Source organism: Notolepis coatsorum (genome assembly GCF_963971535.1).
Source record: "Notolepis coatsorum genome assembly, chromosome: 2".
NCBI lineage: Eukaryota > Metazoa > Chordata > Actinopteri > Aulopiformes > Paralepididae > Notolepis > Notolepis coatsorum.
Genome location: NC_140166.1, coordinates 105,370,853 through 105,383,352, shown reverse-complemented (window position 1 = coordinate 105,383,352; position 12,500 = coordinate 105,370,853). Strand labels below are relative to the sequence as shown.

At 49.0% G+C, this 12,500-nt stretch overlaps 1 protein-coding gene across 1 annotated transcript in view; it reads left to right on the top strand.

The window, feature by feature from the left end:
• The window catches only part of ush2a (Usher syndrome 2A (autosomal recessive, mild)), a gene marked incomplete at both ends in the record, with an annotated part of 469,579 nt that overhangs the window by 16,065 nt on the left and 441,014 nt on the right, over positions 1–12,500 (top strand). The window contains 1 exon segment of the mRNA XM_084308263.1: positions 11,619–11,778. Coding sequence (XP_084164389.1) covers positions 11,619–11,778 — 160 coding nt within the window.

Here is a 12,500-nt window from a genome sequence, read left to right as displayed (position 1 = left end):
ATTTAAAAAAAATTTGTATCCACTTTTTCTCCCCATTTTCTATTTTTCTCCCATCCCAATTTCGTATTTCCAATTCTTCCCTCCCCTGTCTTGAACGTTGCTAGACTATGCCTCCCACTGGTCGGCTGTAGTGAGGATAGAAGCCTTGCATCACATGTCCCCTCCGGTACACGAGGAGGCAGCCTGTCGCATCTTTTCACTGCAGCAGCTCGAACTCTCAGCGGCGAGGAGTAACGCGTGGGAGGCTCACGCTGTCCCCGATACTTCCTGTTTCCGCCGCACCGGCGTCACCCAACCGACCTGTAGGAGTCGCTGTCCACAACGTCCAATCCCCACCCACCGGCTTTCCCACCCTCTAACACTGCCAATTGTGTTAGTATGGCGGCCGGCCAGGCCGGTAGTAACGGCGAGAGCTGGGCTCGATACCAGCATCTCCTGCGTTAGTGGTGAGCGCCTTGCCCACTGTGCCACTCAGCCGTCACTACAAAGTGTAGTTTTTATCTTACATGTACTAATGTGAACTGCACTTATTTATAATCAATACACTTTTCATTAAAGTGAAATTAAATGCATACTTTACCCAAACATTTAAATCAGTTACTCACCCTGGGATGCCTTCAATTCATGAATATTTTATTTTCTTGAACGTAAAATGAAATAAATGGTAGAAATACTTAATTAATTGAAGTTAATGGAGATTTGGTTTAACAACAGGAAAACCATATCAAAACATCCATTTAGAAAGTATCTCATAACGATAGGTTATAACTATAACCAAGTTCTGTGAGTAATGGTGACGCTCGGCGTCACTCTCTGCACTGTACCTCGCCTGTGCACGCGCACTGAATAAAAATTCCACAATGTACCTTTACATCCCAATATTCGTCTGACCACACCCCTATCAGCTTACCTTCATAAGCAGGTGTGTGGCCACCTACTAGCCTCCTTCCCAAGCTTTCACCACAAGGTGAGATCAAGGGCTGCAGCGGCGTCGGACGCCGAGCGTCACCAGAGTACTCACAGAACTTGGTTATAGTTATAACCTATCGTTCTGTGTCGTAATGGCTCTCGCTCGGCGTCACTCTCTGCACAAGGGAGGCCGAGCGAGAGCCATCGGCCGACAAATATACCCCGCTGAGGCCCCCCACAACCATCAGATCGGGGAGCACCGAGCCCCCCCGACCCCCCCTAATGGAGGGCACCCCCCCTATTGGAGGTTCCCGGGAGGGCGACGGACCCAACCGGGCGAAGAGGCACTCAAGCAACTCAACGCACAGGGTGAGCAGACCGTGGCTTGACCCCACGACTACACACACGCACAACCCGCATGCCACCCGGGAACGAACGGAAGGAACAACCTCGTTACTGCCCCCAGAAATCACGGGGTCAAGAGCAAACCCAACCCCGTGGCAAGGCCGTAGCAGCGGAGCGCGAAGGAAGACCCAGACCCACCAAGGGACTGGATCCCCTGGAAAACGGGGGCCCGGAGAGGTCAATGACGCCAGGCATCAAGACCCCACCAGGCGGTCACTTAGTGACACCGCCCCCCACATCGCCAGCGTATTCGGATCAGGCCCCTCCAAGAGCGGGCCCTTTCCCCCCAACAGCACACCGCCTGGCATACTGACCCTGCAGAACAGGCAGTTAGCACGGCCGTAACACTCAAGGTTAACCAACGGAAGCAGGCAGCGTACCGGGGAAACCAGGCAACAGGCTGTAACCCGAGCCTGGAGCACTGCGGACAAGACAGGCGCCAAAGGAGTCAGCTGAAAACAGCCGCCCCGGTGGAAGGGGCGTATGCTGGCGTTGTTGATCACCATGACAAAGCCTCCTTTAAACCCCCCCCAGCTGGTATGAGGCAGCGAAGGCTGACACGATTGGCAGACGTCATGAACGTGCAGGGGCACACTCAACCGGGTAACCCGGGAGTTGACTCTGCTCCAACACACCAGAGAACCAACCACCCTGTCGTTACCCTATGCAGTGGTTGGTCCTATAACTCCTCAAGAAAAAACTCCAAAACATACCTGCGGGCATACTACCGCAGGACAAGTGTTTCAGTTTCCAACAGGGTTATCCCAGGCCTACGGGTCGACGAAACATTACTTCGGACCGGGCCTGGCGATACGGGAAGCACAGGGTCACCCGAGAAGGTCAAAGACCACCCCAACAGGCCCCTCTTCGCCATGCGTGAGAGAAGAGCGAAAAAAATGGTGAACCAGCCCCAAGCACACCGTACTTGGTATTCCCAGGCGGTCTCCCAACCAAGTACTAACCAGGACCCACCTGCGTAGCGGCCGAGATCTGCCGAGATCGGGCGTGTACAGGTTGGCATGGCCGTAAGCCATTACGACAGTGCGGAGTACAATATGTACCCAACAAGGGTCTGCATAGCACCTAACCCTGTGACACCCGGACCGACCTGGCATTTTTTCCCCCTGAAAAAAGCCCAAGTCCCTCAGGGTACCAGAACAGCAGATCTGCATCCCCGGCGGACAACGGGTTTAACTGATCCGGACCAGCGTGACCAGAACCAGTCCCGTGCCCTAACCACGCCAACATGCCTACTCCAGGAGAAGGGGCAGATATGTTGATCTTAAAACATGAAAAGAAGGCGCCACCCAGCCGTTCGGTGCGAACCGCACCCGGTGGCCCACCCCCAGGGCGTGAGACCCCTCTACATATGTTCAGATCCATTCCGTCATCATCCCCCAGATATGAACGAGAATCCGTCGACAACCAACACAGGTCGTCGGAAGAGGAAAAACCTCCATCCCAGTTGCTTTATAAAAACGCTGTTTTAACCCCAAGCAACCAAGGCGCGCCAGTCAGTCGCCTGATGTTCAACAGAACACCCCGAGCTAGCACTATGCGTGCGTCGGGACACAACCACATCAATAAACAGGCTAGTTAGACCTGTCATTGAATCCCCAAGGCGCCCAGGGGAACGACAAGAGGGGTGTGATGCTTCCTAACCCCAACTCTTTTTAATAAAAAAGAAGGAAGCACCAACAGCATGAATCCCAGTCTGCACAGCCGGGAGTAAAAACTATTTATATTTTTACATCCAGTCACCCCTTCCACAGAGGACTTAGACCGAAATTCCCCAGAAAGCCTTCCCACGTGAGTCGTAGAATGAAAAAGCCATGGCAACTGCGAGTCACGTGACCAACTGACTCAAGTTACACATAAAAACGAGCGTAGCGGACCCGGAAGTCCTACGCTCTAACCCGACACTTTGACACCACAGACCTTACGTAAAGATCTACTCACGGAAGCCATCATCATAGCAACGTAACGTATGCTATGACGGGGGGAAACCCTGCACATAACTCCTGTTTGTAATAGGAGCATAGTCAGGACAACGCTACCCACAGTTACTGTGGGCACGCTACCCACAGTTAACTGTGAACAGGGTTTACAACAAAACCAAGTCGTGTGCATGTGTGAATCCTACACCCGCATTCCATGTTGTACATAGAAAAACACTGATAGAGAGTATAACGGCTAGGCCGTGGAACGTGTGTATACGAGCATTACTGCAACTAACACAACATTACTTCGTGTGTAAGCAACAGACCATACAACCAGCTTCTACCTGCATGTGGAGCGTCAGGCCGAGATAGAAACCCTTCTATAACCGCGTGAAAGCTGCAGACCTTGCTTTAATCTCATAACACGAACGTAACTCATCCATCAATGTATACCAGGCCATGTGAGCGGCGCGGCGCGTGAGCGGCGCGGGGCGCGGATCGGGCGGTTTTGACGTGAGCGAGGAGTGGGTTTTAAAATGAGTCGGCGCGACGTCCGGAGCGAGAGTTCTCCTCCGCTCCAATCCACTCCAGGCCGCTTACAGTGGTTTAAGTTCAAGTTCAAGTTCAAGTTCTTTAATAGTTGTCATACAGAAGTACAGAATACTTTCATACAAAATGCTTCTTACTGTTACGCTCCAGAGACTGTGCTAGACAAGATAGTATCAAATAACATAATAACATAATATAGCATGAATTTAGAAGAAGAGAATGAGGTCACAGTGTTCGGTATAGACATATGTACAATGTTCTGAGTTACCATATAATATACAATACACAATACTATGCAGTGTACTAATGTACAGTACTATCTAGTGCAAAGCAGAAATGGGATGAGGTACAATTTTAGGTACAATTTACAGTAAGGTGTACGAGTTGTAGTGCAATCCTTCATCCATAAATATAAAGTGTGGGGAGTGGGTGCTACAGTGTGTTTGTTTAAAGTGGGTGTGTGCTATAAAGTGTGTGGAGTGGGTGCTACAGTGTGTTTGTTTAAAGTGAGTGTGTGCGTGTGGATGTGTGTGCTATGTGCGTTTGGTGGTTGTTGTTGTGTAGTGTTCATTCATTGTTCGTTTAGCAGCCTGATGGCCTGGGGATAGAAGCTACTTCTGAGTCTTTCTGTGCTCGCCTTGAGACTCCGGTATCGCTTGCCTGACCGCAGCAGTTCAAAGAGGCAGTTGTTCGGGTGACTGGAGTCTTTAATGATTCTCTTAGCCTTGCCCTTGCAACGCTTGTAGTAAATGTTCTGGAGGGTGGGGAGCCCCCCTCCAATTGTGCGTTCGGCTGCACGTGTCACTCTTTGTAGTCTGCTTCGGTCTTTTGCAGTGCTATTCCCAAACCAGGAGGTGATGTTGCCGGTCAAGATGCTCTCTATTGTACATGAGTAGAAGTTCTTAAGGATCTTCTGGCTGACTTGGAACTTCCTTAGGCGCCTGAGGAAGTAGAGGCGTTGTCGTGCCTTCTTCACCACACTGTTAATGTGTGTGGTCCATGTCAAGTCCTCGGATATGTAGGCTCCGAGGTACTTGAAGCTGTTGACTCTCTCAACCGGTGCCCCGTCGATGCTGAGGGGGCTGTAGTCCTTGACCCCCGACCTCCTGAAGTCCACAATCATCTCCTTTGTTTTGCTGACGTTCAGGGAGAGGCTGTTTTCCTGGCACCATCCCGCCAGGACCTTGACCTCATCCAGGTAGGCCCTTTCGTCGTTGGCAGAGATCAGGCCCACCACCACTGTGTCGTCAGCAAATTTGACGATTGTATTGCTACTCCGCTGAGCCACACAGTCGTGTGTGTACAGGGAGTAGAGGAGGGGACTCAGAACACAGCCCTGGGGGGCCCCTATGTTGAGGGTGATGGATGAGGAGGTGCAGTTGCCTGCTCTCACCACCTGGGGTCTGCCAGTCAGGCAGACCCCAGGTGTTGACCACTGTTGATGTAATATATACATGCAGTACAATGCCAAAGCAACAGATGGCGATGCACAAACATGAAGGCCATTTTCAACCAATGAGAAGGGTGAACCTGTGATATCCTGTTCAGGCTTTGTCACTGTAGAGACGCCCACACTCACTCCTGTTAGAAAAACTATCGACGCCATTGTTGTTGACGTTAGCTTACATGCTAATGTTAATGGCAGCGACCATAGCATTGTGGCTCGGCTAGCCTATCATCGCTTAATAGAGCTAGTGAATGGATAAACAACGTTATTTAACATTGCAGAATGGCTACAATTACAATGCGGCTCAATACAAACAATTGTTAAGGGGCCCAGGGGGTGTAGACTGTTGTAGTTTGAGCTAATTTACACCATGCTCAAAAAAAAAAAAAAAAAAACTGCAGAGCGATCTGGCGCGGTGAGCGGGGAGCGCTCGATTCAAGGTGAGCGGGGAGCGAGCGGAGAGCGACTTGGGGGCGGGGTCAACATGAGCGATTAGCGGAGCGGACCAAGCTTTAAAGAGCGAAGAGCGGATTTCTCGGCCGCGCCGATCCACTCACGTGGCCTGATGTATACCAATGTAGATTCACCCTTTTCAACCTTATCATATTTTGGTGAAGAAACACACAGTTTGTATAACCAAAAAATACAGTCCCCCCTTTAGGGGACTTTTTATTTATTTAACAAATAATATGATATGGCCGGGGAGGGGTAAATAGTGGGGGCCGCATGGGGAAAAAAGTCACTGTCTAGCGGCGTCTAGGCCTGGGATACAGCAGCAGCACCGTCTCTCCTCCTGGCCTTCGTCGATGGGCCAGCAGTGGCGATGGAGGCAGTGGCAGCCACGGCGGAGGAACCTCGATGACGCGGAAGCCTTCTGACTCCACCGGCGACGACGGGAGGCGGAAAATGGAGTTGGAGTACGGACCTCTCCTCTGCATGTTGAGGTCATCAGCTGCAGGGCCTTCCCGAATAGTCGAGCATCGGAGAGGGTGGCCGTCAGAAGAGGAGACCTCTTCTTCTCCGGCACACGGGCCTGCTCCAGCCAAAGGTGGCGCTGGATCAGAGTAGCCAGGGCACGCACTTTCCCAGAGGCTATGGCCTGCACCTGGGTCAGATGCAGGACAGCTCCTGCCGCCTGGGTGAGCTGATCATGTTGTACCTCCGACCGCTCCGTGCCGCCCGTCATTATCCCGGATACAAATCTAGCCAGCTGTGCGATGTTAGACGCAGCAGCCAGCGATTGTGTACCCGCGATGAATGACTGGTCACTCCAATACGCCAACCGCCTAGCCGATCTTCCTTGGAGAACCAGCTTGCATAACGGCTCCCACACCACATCCGGACAGAGGAGAGCGGCCATCGGCCTATCAAGCCGTGGCACACCCTCTCTCATACCTTCAACCAAACCCACCACCCGCGTAACTGGTACGTAGGCGGGAGTGAGGCCCATGATGTGGGACACCACCTGGCCCCCGACGAACATAGGCCCCCATTGAGGGGAAAAATGGGTAGACAACGTCCACCCCTCTCACCGGGCGACGCTGCCAGAGATGACCTATTAAATAATCGGGGACAGGAGCAGGCAGTGGCTGCGGCCGCGGCACGCCATTTGCAGCGGCCGCCACCGCCATAAGCTCGGGGAACAAAGCCTGCAGTTCCCCCTGCAGACTTTCCTCCATCGAACCCGCATCCCTCACATGCAGCAGGCTGCGACTGGTTAAGGAGCCACAGTCTGATGTGGCTGATAGTAGGGCATCCTGCTGAAGACGCCGAGGGGTTTCCCCGACATCCTCGAACAAGGCGCCCCAAGGAGACATATCACCCCCCTCCAGTGTTACCTGGACGGGTGGGATATTCGTCTCTACTGGGCCTTCAAACAAGAACCCGTCCGCCTCTACCATGTAGTCTTCTGTTTCCATTGGACAACTAGAGGCCGACGCATCCTCGCTGGTCTCCAGCAATTCCCCAAACCCAGGCCGTTCACGTCTGCAGGACACCATCTTGCGACGGGACCGAGCAGACGCAAAAAGCTTGCGTCTCAAATCCTCCGGAACCAACGGAACCGGCCGTTCAACAACGGACGATTCCCCGGAACCAGAGGAACCAGAGCCAGGACCAGGCCATCAGAGTCGACGGCACCGGTGCACTGGCTCCTCGGAGAGGCAAACTACCCATCGAATGCCTACCGGGCGTGGCTGCCGACCACGAAAGCGGCAACAGCCCCGCACCAGAATGCACGTCGGAGGCGGGAATGGAGAACCGCTGGTGAAGAGTGATTCTACGACTCTCTGAAGTAGACATTATGACTTAGATTTTTCTCTTGAATATTTATGAGAGAAGAAAAAAATAAGCACAATGTAAACTCGTCTCAACTTTCTTCAACTAGCAACCTCGTCAAGTGGGGATCTACCATGCAGGCACTTCCTTGTGGTGAAAGCGAAGAAGGAGGCGAGTAGGTGGCCACACACCTGCTTATGAAGGTAAGCTGATAGGGGTGTGGTCAGACGAATATTGGGATGTAAAGGTACATTGTGGAATTTTTATTCAGTGCGCGTGCACAGGCGAGGTACAGTGCAGAGAGTGACGCCTAGCGAGAGCCATTACGACACAGAACTTGTGCAGTATATTCCAAGTCCCATTTATCCAGTTGTATGCTCAGTACTTAACAAACATGCTTTTCACTAAAACCTTGTTAACAAAAATACCATGCACAATTGTATCACAAGATAAAGACATAACAAATGTCATGTCACATTGTAGGCTAATTTGCTCTGGAAAACAAAATACTATATTATATATATATATATTATATATTGTTATACCGTCAAAATTGAGGAAAATATGGTATTTTGGTCAAATCGCCCAGGCCTACTTCAAACTATATTTTAGTGTTTACTTTTCACCATAGGTTGTATTGTGTTTCTATGTCTGTAGCTGTGTGTGAGTGCGTGTGTGTGTGTGTGTGTGTGTGTGTGTGTGTGTGTGTGTGTGTGTGTGTGTGTGTGTGTGTGTGTGTGTGTGTGTGTGTGTGTGTGTGTGTGTGTGTGTGTGTGTGTGTGTGTGTGTGTGCGAGTGCGTGTGCGTGTGCGTGTGCGAGTGCGTGTGTGTCTATGGAAGGAGCAGCACTCTGTGAGCAGAGGAGAATTAGAGAATAAAAGCCACATGGAAATAGGGGGATTAGCATCTGAAAGAGAGAGTCTACTCTTAGCCAGGGGAATACCACACACACACACACACACACACTGAAAGGAAGTACTAAAGAGATGTAAAGATTGGATGAGACACATGACACGCTACCAAGACACACATACACTTACACATTCACATACTGTACACATACGCATACGCATACGCATACACATTCACATACACACACACACACACACACACACACACACACACACACACACACACACACACACACACACACACACACACACACACACACACACACACACACACGCACACGCACACGCACACGCACCAGCAACAGTCCTGAACTGACCAGTGACTGGTCAGTTCAGGACCGTGCATGCCGGATGTTTCGTCTTGTTCATCACCATCACCTCTTACGGTGAAAATTATTGACCGTTTTTGTAACCAATGAAATTCTGGAAACAAGGATATATGACCCGAGGGATATTTCCGTGGATATATACGTCCTTTTCTCTCGAGAAGAGCGACTTGAGAAGCCTCTCCTGCGCGTGCGAATGCATTTGTGCCAATGGCCATTTTGCGTGGCATCTGTTTGCAAAATAATAAAAATAAAACGTTTATTTCAGCGTGTTCAAACCTCTGTTACAGTAGCACTCAGAGTGATTCCTCCTGTTGTGGAAGCAAATTCAGAATGTCTCTTTTCAAAAGAGGCCAGCCTTGTGCATCAGCTACAAATGGTTCCTGAATAGTGACCAATTTACTTTCAGGATGCAATCGACAGGCGTTTTATGCAAAATGTGCCCGCCTGTTGATTACAACTAGATTACAACAAGATTACAAAACCACAGGCAGGTAGCAGGCTGTTAGTGTTATTTGTTAATGGCTCTGACTGCCTGGGAGAAAAACTGTCCTGGAGTCTGCTGGTCCGGGCCTTGAGGCTGCGGTGCCGTTTGCCAGACGACATCAGCTGAAACAGTTGGTTGGGGGTGGTTGGGGTGGATAGGGTCTTTGATAATCTGGCGGGCTTTGCTGACACGCTGTCTGTTCCTGAATGGAGGGAAGCTCACATCCACTGATGTTCTGGGCCGTCTGCACAACCTTCTGTAGCGTTTTGTGGTTGAGGTAATAAACATTAGGAACCTATCAAGAATATACCTGTAGGAAAACGATGATCCGTTCCTAGTTATCCCATACAAACACAAAGACATAGACACAGATATTTGTGTTTGTGTGTGTGTGTGTGTGTGTGTGTGTGTTTTATGAATGCTAAGCTAATAATGCAGCGTGTCTGTGATTAGAGGGATTACGGACATGCTAATTATATGGGCCAGAACAGATCATGTTAAAGAGAGAGAGATAGAGTGAGACAGAGAAAGGGGGCGAGAGAGAGAGAGAGAGAGAGAGAGAGAGAGAGAGAGAGAGAGAGAGAGAGAGAGAGAGAGAGAGAGAGAGAGAGGAGAGAGAGAGAGAGCAAAATGTCAAACGACATCTAACCCTCCCCAACAACAAAGGGTGGCTATATTGATTCATATTCACTCATTAATTGTATCTTTGACTGGTAAAACATTTCAACAGTTCATCCATAAATGTTTATTCCCACCTCTGTTAAGTTTCACTTTTGGTTTTGGTGAAGTTGTAATGAGTCCAACCTCCTTTGATTGACAGGCAGGTTATCATGTTAGATTTAGAGGAACATCGTGTATAGACCAATCAATTTGAAGCACAGGGGCATTTCTGCACACCTACAGTGCATTGTTTTGGTATGCTCACGCTTGTGCGTCCTCCTGCGTGTTCTGGAAGTGTCATTATTATGTGACCCCTTTTCTCCTACTGAGTGCTATAGCATTGATTTAATCAATAGTGGTCAAAGATTCCTTTGGATACGTTTAAGTTTTTTTTTTTTTTTTTTTTTTTTTTTTAAACTTTGACCAGTCAGCTGGTTCTTTTAGCGTTTATCGCTTTTTCTGGTAAAGCAATGACCGACAGAAACAGGTTGAATGGGGTATAGATCGGGGGAAAGACACTCTGAGAAAATACGGCGAGTCCGGGAGTCGAACTCGTGTACCCCAGATCCGTGACGCGCACGGTTGTCCCCGACGCCGAAATGGCGTCCGAGGTACGCGGTGAGCTACTGGAGCTCCCCGGATACGTTTAAGTTTTATTTTAATTTAATTATTATTATTTTTTATTATTATTATACATTGAGACATGTAATGTGATTGCGGTCTATATTAACTCATTCAGCGCCGTTCACACATATACTGTATATGTGTTTGTCCGCCAATCGAATAACGCCAACCACGTATATATACGTTATTGGATTGTTATTTCTTTTATTCGCTATTTCCATTCATAAATCATCCAGGTAGGCTGTGGTACCATATGCAATGTGTCTGAGATTGCAAAGGTCCAATACCGCCGCCTGGTGGTATGTGGCCGATGTTGCACTTCCTTTGTGACTCTGTGTATGACTCTGTGTATCATTACAATTCCTCCGAGCGGAGTTTTCGAGTAGCCTGGACCGAGGGGTATACCTGATCGCATTGAATCGCTTTCGGGACGCCCGATTCATTATGCTGTGGGGGGTTATGGCGTGGCCCAAATGGACATACGATCTAGCAGATGGCAATCAAATAATTGGAATATTATTTTTGAAGTCTCATCGGCCACAGGTAAGAGCTATTTAACGTCAATTTCAGCTTGGTTGTGCCTTGTTTTCATAGCCATCGCCCTGATCAGCGTATGCTGTTGTACTAACGAATGCCGTTATTGACAATCAATTAATCAGAAACGACCCCCCCCCCCCCCATTTCATGCATGCATGATGGAACATAATATATGGATGATATGTATTTGAATTTTTTATTGTAGCGTGTATAGGGACGAAATGCCAATGGATTAAGTATAATATGCGTTGGAATGACCCTAGACCACTCTAAAACTATACTTATATTCACCACGGTATAAAACGAGAATGTATGGATGGAAAAAAGATTCCATTTTCACATCTTGAACGATAGATACTCAATGTCAAATGGGCCATAGTATTGCATATATAGCTATAATATTTAAATAGTTATAGCCCTGCAAACAAGGTGAGCGACTCCCACCGTTTACAGCGATGACGGTAGCTACTACAGGATGAGGCTAATCCGTGGCGTCCAATGAGTTAAAAATATGACTTGATTGGAGTTTGTTTACATGTGTTGCAGGTCTAGGTGTGTATTCCCACCATGTCTTGGTGCTGAGTGTGTGTACGTCAGCGGGCTGCACAAACAGTTCCCAGGTTACCATGGTAACGTCCCAGCTACCCCCTGGACCTCTAGACCCACCTCAACTCACCCTCCTCGACGCCAGGACCGTCCATGTACAGTACGTGTTAACACACACACACACACACACACACACACACACACACACACACACACACACACACACACACACACACACACACACACACACACACACACACACACACACACGCACACACACACACACACACACACACACACACACCTAGTTAAAAATGTTCTCTCTCTCTCTCTCTCTCTCTCTCTCTCTCTCTTTCTATCTTGCTCCTTTCACGCAAAAAAGTTCTGCGTTTCATATCGCCTTTCTGACTCATTTGATTTTTTTTTATTATGTTTTGAACCTTTTATGCACATGCTAAGAAAACGTCTAGTTATGACGGACCAATTATCCAAAATAATTCCCATTTTTATTCTGAGCAGTGTGTACACTTGTGTTGTTTCTAAATGTTTCCTTCACGAAGGTGCTGTGAGTCTGTATGAAATGTGTGTATGAGGCAGAACAGTGTTGAACATGACACCGTTTCAGTCACTGGATGTACAGTATGGATATGTTTATGCTGCATGGCATTGGATGTCCTCTAGCCCTGGAGGAAGGGGGGGGGGGGGGGGGGGGGGGGTTCTGGATGAAAAAGGAAAACCAGAGAGGTAGTGGATATCAGTGATATTTTGGTTCTCTCTCTGTGTTTGTGTGTGAGAGCGAGAGAGAGAGAGAGAGAGAGAGAGAGGAGAGAGAGAGAGAGAGAGAGAGAGAGAGAGAGAGAGAGAGAGAGAGAGAGAGAGAGA